General features: G+C 33.8%; 1 protein-coding gene across 1 annotated transcript in view; it reads left to right on the top strand.

The window, feature by feature from the left end:
* The window catches only part of PPP1R3A (protein phosphatase 1 regulatory subunit 3A), a 44,035-nt gene extending 34,283 nt beyond the window's left edge, over window positions 1–9,752 (top strand). Inside the window, exons 2-4 of the mRNA XM_054495442.1 lie at window positions 4,191–4,249; window positions 4,348–4,472; window positions 6,394–9,752. Of these exons, the coding sequence (XP_054351417.1) occupies window positions 4,191–4,249; window positions 4,348–4,472; window positions 6,394–8,793 (2,584 nt within the window). The 3' untranslated portion in view covers window positions 8,794–9,752. The remainder of the gene's footprint in view (window positions 1–4,190; window positions 4,250–4,347; window positions 4,473–6,393) is intronic.
* The last annotated feature ends 3,046 nt before the right edge of the window (window positions 9,753–12,798 follow it).

Raw genomic sequence — 12,798 nt, 5'->3', positions numbered from 1 at the left:
TGACCCACCTGTATTAGTCTGTTTTCATGCTGCTGATAAAGACATACCCAAGACTGGGCAATTTACAAAAGAAAGAGGTTTAATGGACTCACAGTTCCACATGGCTGGTGAAGCCTCACAATCATGGCAGAAGGCAAGGAGGAGCAAGTCACATCTTACATGGGTGGCAGCAGGCAAAGAGAGAGCTTGTGCAGGGAAACTTCTGTTTTTAAAAACATCAGATCTTGTGAGACTCATGAGAAAGGTGCAGAAAAGACCCACCCCCATAATTCAATCACCTCCCTCTGGGTTCTTCCCATGACATGTGGGAATTGTGGGAGTTACAGTTCAAGATGAGATTTGGGTGGGGACACAGCCAAACCGTATCACCACCTGATATAACCATAATATCTTGAAAATCAAGTTATTTTTAGTGTAACTATTTATTATTAAATTATCCCTTGCTATATGTATGTAATTTATAATATATAACAAACCACAGAGACATACAACAAATGGATGAATCTTAGCAATATAATATTAAATGAACCATTCCAAAGTATAACAGAGGACATTCTTTTTATTAAGCTAAATACTACCTATATATTTAAATAAAATTACTTGTCCCTTGCTATATACATAGTTATATATAAATTATACAGTTATAGCTATATATACCTATATATAATATTTAACATATTTATATAATATAAATTACAGAGGTATATATAGTTATATATAACTTTATAATATATATGGCAAGGGATGTTTACATATATAGGTATATGTATATTTACATATATAGGTAGTTTTTAGCTTAATAAAAAGAATGTCTTCTGTTATACTTTGGAATGGTTCATTTAATATTATATTGCTAAGATTTATCCATATTGTTTGTTTCTGTGCTGTTAATTTTGAGTGTTGTATAATATTCCTTTTTGTGATATTAATAGTTTTGTATCTATTCTTCTGTTGATTTGGATTGATTCAAGACTTATACAGCTAACAATGACACCTTGAACATTCCAGTTAACAATGACACCATGAAAATTCCTTTAGATATCTCAGGTAATATATGCAAGAGTTTCTCTTGGGTATACACCTGGGAGTGGAAGTAGTGGTCATCATTTATATAAATGTTGAATTTTGAAGATAATGTCAGTCAAATTGTTTTTCAAAGTGGTTTTACCTATTCTCCCACCAGCAATGTACAAGAAAGCCTGGGGGCCAGGTGCAGTGGCTCATGCCTGTAATTCTAGCACCTTAGGAGGCTGAGGCGGGTGGATTGCCTGAGCTTAGTAGTTCAAGGCTAGCCTGACAACATGGTGAAATCTCGTCTCTACTAAAATACAAATTAGCAGGATGTCATGTCACGTGTCTGTGCCTGTAACCTCAGCTACTTGAGAGGCTGAGGCACAAGAACCTGGGAGGTGGAAGTTGCAGTGAGCTAAGATTGCATACCGGACTCTAGCCTGGATGTCAGAGCAAAACGTTGTCTCCAAAAAAATAAAAAAAGCCTGCAGCTTCAACCATCTTCAACTCTTGGTATTAATAGACTTTTAATTTTTTATTAATTAAATGAGTATAAAATTATAACTCTTTGTGGTCTTGATTTCATTTATTCTCCAATAATGCTGACTGTCCCATTATGTACTTATTGGCTATGTGTTTTCTCTTCTCTGAAATGTCTGCACCCTTGCCCCCCTACACACAATGAATTGTTTGTACTTTCTTGTTGATTTGTAGGAGTTCATTATGTATTCTTGATGCTTATTTGTGTTGATTTTGTGTAATGAAAGCATCTTCTCCCACTTTGTAACTTCTATTTTTACAGCATAGTCTCTTAATAAACACTTTAAATTTTACTACAGTTAAACTGACCAATTTTTTAAATCTTTTTTTTCTTTTTTCTTAAGAAAATATTTCCTACTCTTAGGCCCAGAAGATATTCACATATATTTTCTACTAAGAATTTCAAGGTTTTTGACATTTAAGATCTAAATCCAATTGGTAGCCATTTTCTCTATCTCAATTTACTGAAAAGTACCATATTTCCTGTTGTCTGACATGCTATGTTAGTCATAGACCGATGTTCTGGATATACCATTTGTCATATACCAAAGTTCTAAGCTCTCAATCTTGTCTTATTAGTTTGCCTGACTCTGTACCAATATAACACTATCTTAATAAATAAATCTTCATTAAAAATACTTAATCTGATAAAGTTCCTCCTCCCTGCTATTTCTCAGAAACATTTTAGCCATCATTTGCCCTTTATTTTTCTGTTTAGAATATTTTCAAATTCTATAAAAATGTTTTGGTGTTTTGATTAGTATTGAATTTGTACATCAATTTGTGAGAATTGACATCTTCATAATATTTTCTATCTATGAACATGGTATGTTTATCAACTTTTTGAGGATCATTAACATTCTTTGATATAATTTTATTGCTTTCCCCGTAGAAATCTTACATATTTTCTGTTTTTGTTTATAGATATTTCATAAATTTCATTTATTTCTACTTTTATTTGTACTTGTCCCTGAATTTGAAGTTTTTCTCCTATATTTCTATATTGACATTTTAAGACAGTAACATAAGAATACATAGTTGAATACTTATTTTATCCCCAAGTAAGTTAAAGCAGGCTCCTGTCCTTTTGACTGGACCATTTTTTAAGAATTAAACTATATTAGAGAATTGAATTAGAGAAGTGATTGATAGCATTTTGATTAGATAAGAACAAAAATCTTTGACTATTTTTCTTCTACAAATAATACTTTCTGTATTGTATGGGAATAGAGAGGAAGCAGGAATAAATAAATGCTGTTTAATGGTTTATATATTTTTAAGCACATAAACATGTACATGGAGAAGGAAAGGTGTGTCAGCCTGCAGTTGGATTTCGTAAAAATAAACCTTGGCATAGTTTTTGACCTCATTAAGCAATATGGATTTATAAATTCAGTATCAATTATGCAAGCAGTATATTTTTCTAATAAAATTATATTTATATAGAAGCATTATTTTCTATATGTGGGCCCACTAAAGATACCAAATGTTTTTAGTAAAGTTAAAATTATGATTCATAAAAATATATAAAACTGAATTATCTTCTTGCATGGTCAGGATGGAAGAATTTTCAATTTTTCATGATTTGTGAGTATAAAATTGGCCTTCGTGGGATTTGGATCAGAATTGCTCATGCAATGAAGTCTAGACTCTTATTACACAAATTTATCAGCCATTGCCAACTTTCCAGATTTCTTTTGTTGCAGAAAAGCCCTTGAGAATAGTCACCATAAGGAAATTCAGTTGAGACAGTACAAGAAAATGTGTATACTGCGCCAAATATTTCTTATAAATTGACTTGTGACATAACTATACACAAAGTGGGCTTTTTGTACCAACATTTTTCCTACTGAGTTTCATGGACAAATCTAAACTCTAATGATTCCACAATACAACTACAAATAGATTACATTTGAAGGAAAAAGGTATTTGTCTTTTACAATCAGTATGAAGGGTATGCTAGAAAAGGAAATGTAACCCAAATCATTTTAAAGAAGGAAAGTATATGCTTGCATATAAATGATCCAAAGTCTTGCTTTTAAAATTGGCCTGTGGCAATACATATATAAAGTCTTTTAACTGAGTATAAATTTAGCTGCCTTTCAGTTTTTTAGTTAGCTTGTTTCTTTCTTACTTTTACTTTTTGTGTTTTTTTGCTTTTCTGGAGAGAGTTAATGTTAGTCCAACTGGAAGAATTTTGAGTAAAATGGAACACAAAAAATTAATTGAAATGTTAGCAATTTCCATGACCATAAATGGACTCTCAGTTCATAAAATTTTATCATTAAGCCATGAGAAAAACATTCTCACTTGAAAAGATGAAATTCATTGAAGATAGAATAATCCATATTTACATATATTTTTACTTTGGTTGTATAAGTTTTAATATGAGAAACACACTCTGTTTAGAAATGTGGCATTGTTTGAATTACTTTTAAATTTTTCTACAACCAATACTTACTATTGCATCATTCCAAAAAGATCATTTTTATTTCAAAAAATCCCAAGTAATATAGGAAAATAAGAAAGGCTATATAATGTTTATTTGGCTTGTTACTGATTGAATTTCCCCCTGTGTAAAAATACTTAGAAGATGCAGTCCCAGAAAAATATATAACATTTTCTTTTAAATTTAACAGTAAAGAAGAATCATCAGTAACATCAGAAGAAAATAACTTTGAGAATCCAAAGAATACAGGTAATATTCTTCATTAATTTTGAAACCAAATTTGTCTCTTTTGTTAAAGTCTACAATTAAAACAATCTTACATAGGCACAATTATATTAACTTTTCAGATACCTATATCCCAACAATTGTTTGTTCTCATGAGGACAAGGAAGATTTGGAAGCCTGTAATCAAAATGTAAAAGATGTAAACAGGGAACATGGTGAACATAATGAAAAAGAATTAGAGTTGATGGTAAGTGTTCTGGTTGCCACGGTATTAGAGAAGATGATTTCTTTTGAAAGCATTTCTGCTTCAAAGATGCTGCAATGCCTGCCTTTCAATAGCTTCAACTAATATAATTTGCAAATGTGAAAGCACAGCCTATTCTGTCCTTGCATCTCTAGCTTGATCAACAAGGCACTTTGATTTCTGTATGTTGCTTCTGGTCTCTGCAGTGGTAAATTAATGACATTCATTTCTTATCTCTTTACCAGTGGCTCTGAGTAATAGTTTGCAGGAATTACAGGAGAGGTAGCACTATCCTGATGTGCATTTCTAATCTTTGTGACAAGTGTATACTTAGCATAAATTCCTCTATAAAATGAGAGGGCTGGACTAGAGGATTGTTAGTGTCCTGTCCTACTCTACAAGTCTATGATTGTCACATGTAACCGCATTTTTTAAAAAATTCCATCCTTGTGAGAATCTCCAAGTTCTGTATCATTGTAGAGTATTAAATTACCAAGTAAAAAGAAAATAGCCTGTGCCATAATTTTAAAACCAGAAACAAATTCAGTACTATACAACTTAGTATTAAATTTGTTATAAGTTTCATACGTGGTGAGCATTCAATCTATTTGGAATTTTTTTGGGGGATGGTTTATACAGCACTTTTATCACAAAGGAAGAAATAGGAGTAAATGAGTCACATAATGCAATCTATCCTTTACTGTATTTGGATGGAGCTCATATCATTGGAATACATGGATTCATAATCATCTAAGATTAAAATGACATTTGCCTCTTCAAGTGTCAGTGCTGAAACAGGAAAGAAATAGAGCTCATCTATTTCCCCACATATTCCAGTTTTTCTATAGTGATCTGGGAGCTGCATCACTAAAGTATGCAATTTACTTTGTCTCAACTTTAAGAAACTACAAAGTTGTCACCCATTGTGAGAATTCTCACCAGCTGAAAGTTAACATGGCCATTTTTTTTTCAAACCACAGAATATAATGAAAGGGCCCTGAAAAATCACATACTTCACCAATACATCTCATTATGATGAGCAGGCTCAAATATAAAAGTTTGTTTAGAAGTTACTGAGATTGTACATTCAATAAATGAACAGGGAGCTGTAATTTAGATGCTAATTTGCTCCATGCTGACGTTAATGCATAAAACAATGAAGCTCTATAATAGATGGAAATACAACCAAATCTGTGGAACCCACAGGCATTGGCTTACAAGACAGCTGTGCAGTTGACAAGTAACATGAGCCTTATGTGAGAAGAAGGGGAAAACGTAAGATTTGCATATAATTATTGAGATCATGCAAATGTCAGTTATGAGGAGAAAAAAAAACACAGGCATCTCACTGTTAAATCCTGACAGTTGGCATCACTGAAGAGCTCAAATACATTTGAGTACCAGTTGGCAGAGGGTCATTAAAACAGAATTTGCAGAGACATTAACTCCCTCACTTTTCTTTGAGTGACGTTTTGCTATTAATAGTTTGCAGAGGCTTTGCAGAAAACATATTAATAAGAGAAACTGTAATGGGGGCACCTACAGCAAGTGTAAATGCAGCAAGGGGCACCCAGGAAGCTGCTCTCTAATTGATTAGCATGGAGCTATCAACGTGTATAGCCTAAGTGAGGAGAAAGTGCAATGACAAGCAAGAACAGTTGAATAATACAATGTGATATTTGGAAGCTGGGAAGGAGAGTGATTAATTTGGGCCCCCTTTCTTACTAATCTCGTTCCCCAGTCATAGCCTGCAAGGATCTCCCCAAAACATCTGGCTTCCAGAGTTTATATGAAATCCATAAATGAAATCAGTCAAATAAATCTACCAGATAATTACTAGCCAAGTTAATAAAACCTATCTAATTCACTATATATTTAAAAAGATCTTATGGTCATTATTTCTTTGTTGTTTTTATCCCATAAGATAAATCAACACTTAATAAGAACCAGAACTACTGCTTCCAGAGATGAAAGGAATACATTTTCAACAGATCCAGTCAATTTTCCAAATAAAGCAGAGGGGTTAGAGAAGAAGCAAATCCGTGGTGAAATATGTACTGACTTGTTCCAAAGGTCTCTGTCTCCAAGTTCATCAGCAGAAAGCTCTGTAAAGGGAGATTTTTACTGCAATGAAAAATATTCCTCAGGAAATGACTGTGCGCATCAACCTTCAGAGGAAACTACTTCAAATATGGGAGAAATCAAGCCATCATTGGGAGATACTAGTAGTTATGAACTAGTGCAACTACACACTGGCAGCAAAGAAGTCCTGGATAATAATGCTAATCCAGCCCATGGCAATGGCACAATGCAAATACCTTGCCCCTCTTCAGATCAACTAATGGCAGGAAACCTTAATAAAAAACATGAAGGAGGAGCTAAAAAAATTGAAGTAAAAGATTTGGGATGTTTACGAAGAGATTTCCATTCAGATACGTTGGCATGTCTCAAAGAATCAACAGAAGAAGGATCTTCTAATGAAGATTATGGCAATGGTAAGGATGATGAAGAACAAAGAATATATTTAGGTGTTAATGAAAAACAAAGAAAAAATTTCCAAACAATCTTACATGACCAAGAAAGGAAGACGGACAACCCTAAAATAAGTGTGGAAGGGATTGGAGCTAGTAACAGAGACCTGACTACGCTGCTGAGCGAAGATACCGCAATCCCCACCCGGGCAATCACAGCAGACATGTCTCATTCATCAAGGACAAATTTAAGTTGGGAAGAAGCTGTGTTAACCCCAGAGCATCATCATTTGACCAGTGAAGGCAGCACTTTAGGAGAGATAACTGGTCAAGTTTGTTCATCAAGAACTGGAAATGTTTTGAGGAATGATTATCTTTTCCAAGTTGAAGAAAAATCAGGTGGGATTAATTCTGAAGATCAGGATAATAGCCCACAGCATAAACAAAGTTGGAATGTTCTGGAAAGTCAGGGAAAATCAAGAGAGAATAAGACAAACATAACAGAGCATATCAAAGAACAAACAGATTGTGAAGACGTGTGGGGAAAAAGAGATAATACAAGGAGTTTGAAAGCTACTACAGAAGAATTGTTTACCTGCCAAGAAACAGTGTGCTGTGAACTGTCTTCTCTAGCTGATCATGGTATTACTGAGAAAGCAGAAGCTGGTGCAGCCTATATAATTAAGACAACATCAGAAAGTACTCCAGAAAGCATGTCTGCTAGAGAAAAAGCAATAATTGCTAAGCTACCTGAAGAGACAGCACGAAGTGACAGGCCCATCGAGGTAAAGGAAACAGCGTTTGATCCACATGAAGGGAGAAATGATGATTCACATTATACCCTTTGTCAACGAGATACAGTAGGTGTAATCTATGACAATGATTTTGAAAAGGAATCACGTTTAGGTATTTGTAATGTACGTGTAGATGAAATGGAGAAGGAAGAAACCATGTCTGTGTACAATCCTAGGAAGACACATGACAGGGAGAAATGTGGCACTGGAAATATAACATCTGTGGAAGAATCCTCACGGGTCATTACAGAATATCAAAAAGCAACTTCAAAACTGGATTTACAGTTGGGAATGTTGCCAACAGACAAAACGGTATTTTCAGAAAACAGAGATCATAGGCAGGTTCAAGAATTATCAAAGAAAACAGATTTGGATGCCATTGTGCATTCTGCTTTTAACTCAGACACTAATAGAGCTCCTCAGAATAGCTCTCCTTTTTCCAAACATCATACTGAAATTTCAGTGTCAACTAATGAGCAGGCAATTGCTGTAGAGAATGCAGTTGCTACCATGGCTAGCCAACCTACTTCTACGAAATCAGAAAATATTTATAATTCAACAAGAGAAATCCAGGGTATTGAGAAGCACCCTTATTCTGAGTCTAAACCTGAAGAAGTTTCCAGAAGTTCAGGAATAGTGACATCAGGTAGTAGAAAAGAAAGATGCATAGGCCAGATTTTCCAAACAGAAGAATGTAGTGTGGAAAAATCTCTAGGGCCAATGATTTTAATCAGCAAACCTCTTGAGAATATGGAAGAAGCAAGGCATGAAAATGAAGGATTAGTAAACTCTGGGCAATCACTATACTCTTCAGGTGAAAAGCAATCTGAGAGCTCTGCATCTACTAGTCTTCGTGTCGAGGAAAGTCAAGCTCAAGGCAATGAATCTTTGTTTTCAAAATATACCAACTCTAAAATACCTTATTTCCTTTTGTTTCTGATATTTCTTCTAACTGTCTACCATTATGACTTAATGATTGGCTTGGCATTCTACCTTTTGTCATTGTCCTGGCTATCCTGGGAAGAGGGTAGACAAAAAGAGTCTGTCAAAAAGAAGTAACCCCAGCACTACTATTGTCTCTTAAAAGATAAGCTATTTAACCCCAAACATTTGGATTGGTGAATGGGACTATTCATTGTTCAAAGATCCAGTGCAGTTTTTCTCTTGAAGGATCATTTAAAAAGGAACGCGAATAAGTTTGCTCCTTCATATAAGTAATTATTCTATATAGGACCATTATGTTTGGATCGTTAAATACCTATATGAATATGAGATCTGAAGCACGTCAAGTTGAAATTAGGTACAGCTGTTGCTCCTTAGCAGGCTATGAAGTTACAATGCTTCACATCTCTTCACTACTTAAAGTGCTATTTCTTGCATTCATTTCTCTTGCAATAAAGCTTCATTTTTTTCCCCTGAGAGTATATATTTTCCCCTACGGTTTTAAAAAACAGATAAAACATGGACAATGGCAGAGGACTTTTTTGGTCTTTTAGTATTGAACATGAAATTTGTATTTAACACTATTATTTATCAGGATTCATTGATCAAATATTTCAACCTTTCATATTTTTAAGAAAACATCCATATATATTGAAATGCAAACTTAAACATATTCTGTTCACTTGAGTGTAATACTTGATGCACACACACACACACAGACATCTTATACCTTCTTTATAGCTATAAAGTCAGGGCGTTCATAAGCAAAATCTGACAAGACTGAAACAATTGGGAGATTCTTTCAATTCTGCAAAATTCTGTGGGTGGCCTCTCTTTAAGCAATGCTTTTCTCTTGTGAGGGAAGACTGTAACACAGCTGAACTATTTCAATGTCAACTATTCAGAATTGAAAATGTAAATTAAAATTTCCACAAGCATTGCTTCAGAATGAATTTGTACCTATAAAGCATAAGGCATTAAATGACAATAAAATTTCCAAATGGACTATTTGTTCCACATTGTATTTTTGTCTTCAAAGTTTTGATATTTTCTCCTAAGACAATGAATTATCCCCCAAAGTGCATTTAGAAAACAGTCTTTGGTGATATTTATTATATGATTATCAGGTTGTTAGATGATAACTCAATTTTCAGTAGGCAAACAGGTAATGTGGAAATCTGAAGAAGAAATGAATATCCAGTATAGCAGTGACTTTGAGTGCTGTTATTACCTATAGCTAAGTGTGTATGATAATGAAACTCATCATTTTAGTCAAGTAGAGGCAATGCAAAGATTCTCATAGTTTATTTCAACTATTTATTGAATGACTACTGTATGCAAAACTCTGTGCTCTGTTCTGTGGCATAGCACTTCCTTTGATACGCTGCATAGCTAGTTCTAGGCATAGGTATGTAGTGTGACACTTTTGACTTCACTGAAATTATAGAAGAAAGTCACCCAGAGGAGGCCTCTTTGGTTGTTTCTTTTTTTCATAGGAAATTCTTTCATAAAACATGTAACACTGATCTTCAGATAGAAAAAGCAATCTGTTTATTTACCTGTAAGGGCAAAGTCAATGAGTAAAACTTGCATATGTCATCCCATATAGCTAAGACATATGCATTTATGGGAAGACAAAATAAGAATGAAACACTTATACTGACTTTCATCTGGTAGTAAATTATTTCCTTAATTTTTATTAGGTACATAACTATTTCCAAATCCTCTAATTGTATACTACTCTCAAGTCCCATTGAAAATGAATGCTTGACTTCAACTTTTTAGTTGACCAAATACAAACATCCTAAAGTAGAGCTTAGGGCAAATATTTGATTGAGAGGGAACAATTTCATTCAATACAAGAGAAGTACTGTAAGCAGTACCTAGAAATAATCTCTAAAATTGCTATCCTGATAATTTTGTTGACAGGTCTAAATTACAATGAAGTTAAGGTTAGGATTTCCTTAGTTCTTAATGTCTCAGTTTTTGAATTCTACCTTTAAGTGTTTTAGTCAACATGCCATATCTCATTATTGCAGAGAACACTACATTACTTTATGAACACAGGTGTCTGAACTAGAATTATTCTCTTAAAAGACAACATAACTTTTTATGTCTTTTATTTACTTTTTGATAATATTAACTTACCAAATCTTCTCCTATACATTTTTAATATGACAAAACAAATTTTAAAAGATTTGAAATAATTGTATTTCTCTTAATTCAATGAAGAAATAATTCATGATTCAACTGCATCTCCAAACGTTACTTATGACCTTGAAATAAGAACCTATGAAACTATTGATACATGAAGAGAGGGGTTATTTCAACCTGTTTTGGTCACATCACTATGCCGAGCAAGAAAAGTGGATCTCAGGGAGGACTAGCAGCCCCTGGTTAATGGAGATCTGGCTGCGAGTCATGATGGCAAGGGTAATCTTTACAAGCGTAGCTGCCTGCACTCTGTCTCTCCAAGTACTAGTTAAGGCCCAAATGAGGGTATGTCAGGAGAGTTAGAGGTGCATCACACATCCGCTTCATATGTTGGGTAAGAAACATAGCCTAGTCTTTATTTTGCTGGGCTTCTGACTTTTAGAAACAAAATTCTAAAAATTTGCAAGTCAAGTAAGTATGGGTAGCAAAAACAATTATCTTTAAAAAAATCACATTGGTGTAGGCCATCAATATCACAATAGATTTCTCAAGGTAAGAGAAAATAAGTTCATGAGATGACATTCACCCTTCAACATAAAAGAACATTGGGTTAATGCAGCCATGATTTCCTGCTGAGCTCTAGTATTTTGATAGTTAATTATTTCAAGTAATATATCTATCTCTATATCATCTATCAATTTATTAAGCAGGCCTATCTTTAATTTGTTAAACCAGTCTGCTGGTTAAATGGAAACTTAAAAATATCCATGGCAAGCTTTGTATGTAAATGAACCAAAAAAGCAAACAAAGCAAAACAGTAAACTAGCAGAAGAACTAGTAAAAATACAAGCAGATTCCTCTACTGATTTGTTTTTGTGATCTCTGACTTTCCTTTCAAATTTTTACTGAGAATATAGAAATTGAATTATGCAATAGGATCTTATTTAGTTATTTGAATCTGTCTTAGCCAGTTCCTGTAGAACTGAGAAATAGGATTGACTTTGATTCTGCAACAAGATCTGAAATAAATGAGAAGCCAAGCTCTTCAAGCACCTCTATCTCTGTATTCCCATATGAAGAGAACAGTAAAAAAAATTACTGGTATTTATTTGGTTAAATTCGTTTGCTTATTTCTTCTGTTTTTGGAAATAATTTATAATAAAAATCATGGCAACATAATTCACTTTTCATCTTTTAAAAATAGATTTTGCCATTAATCCAATATGTTTCCATCACTTTGCCAAAACCTATTTAAAACAGCGAATTAAATTTTCACTAGGTTTGAATGATCATGTTTTATAGGAAATGTCTTTATTTTAGTGTGTTAAAACCTTATTAAACAAACAACTCTTTAAAAAGCATAACATTTTTATTTTGTGTCACTTCTATATTTTTTAAATGCATTTATATTACTTTCATTTTTCAAATATGAAACAAATGTGAAAATTTGATGAACTCCCTTTTTCCTAACATACTCAATTCTTTGTATTAATGGTAATAAACAGAGGCATGGGTAAAACAATAGATTATAGAGAAATTACCTTCATTTAGCTGTGATGCCTCCAACATATGGTTTGCAGTAGATTTCAATGCCTAATTAAACTGGCCTTGGTTACAATTGATGCATCTTCCTACTCACACCCCTACTGAAACCATTCAACCTTATTTCTCACTGCTCCCTGTCTCAAGCCCTTAGTGACATCATCCCCAGAACATGCCATAGGAATCTGTTCCTCCATGACTGTTCATGTATGCCTCCCTGCCTAAAGGACGCTTTTGGTTATCTCTACTTCTCTCTTCCTATCCAGTTCTGCACACTTTGCTATGGAAATTCAAGACCCTGTCTTTTGGAAGTATCCTGTTTCAGTCAGTAGGATCTCTCCACTTTCATATCTCTGACTAACCTTCTTCTTGCATGCACTAGAGATTTGACTCATTATTCTAACTGGACTGTCTGCTTGTTCAAGA

Source organism: Pongo pygmaeus, chromosome 6 (genome assembly GCF_028885625.2).
Source record: "Pongo pygmaeus isolate AG05252 chromosome 6, NHGRI_mPonPyg2-v2.0_pri, whole genome shotgun sequence".
NCBI lineage: Eukaryota > Metazoa > Chordata > Mammalia > Primates > Hominidae > Pongo > Pongo pygmaeus.
This window is presented reverse-complemented; position numbering and strand designations above follow the sequence as displayed.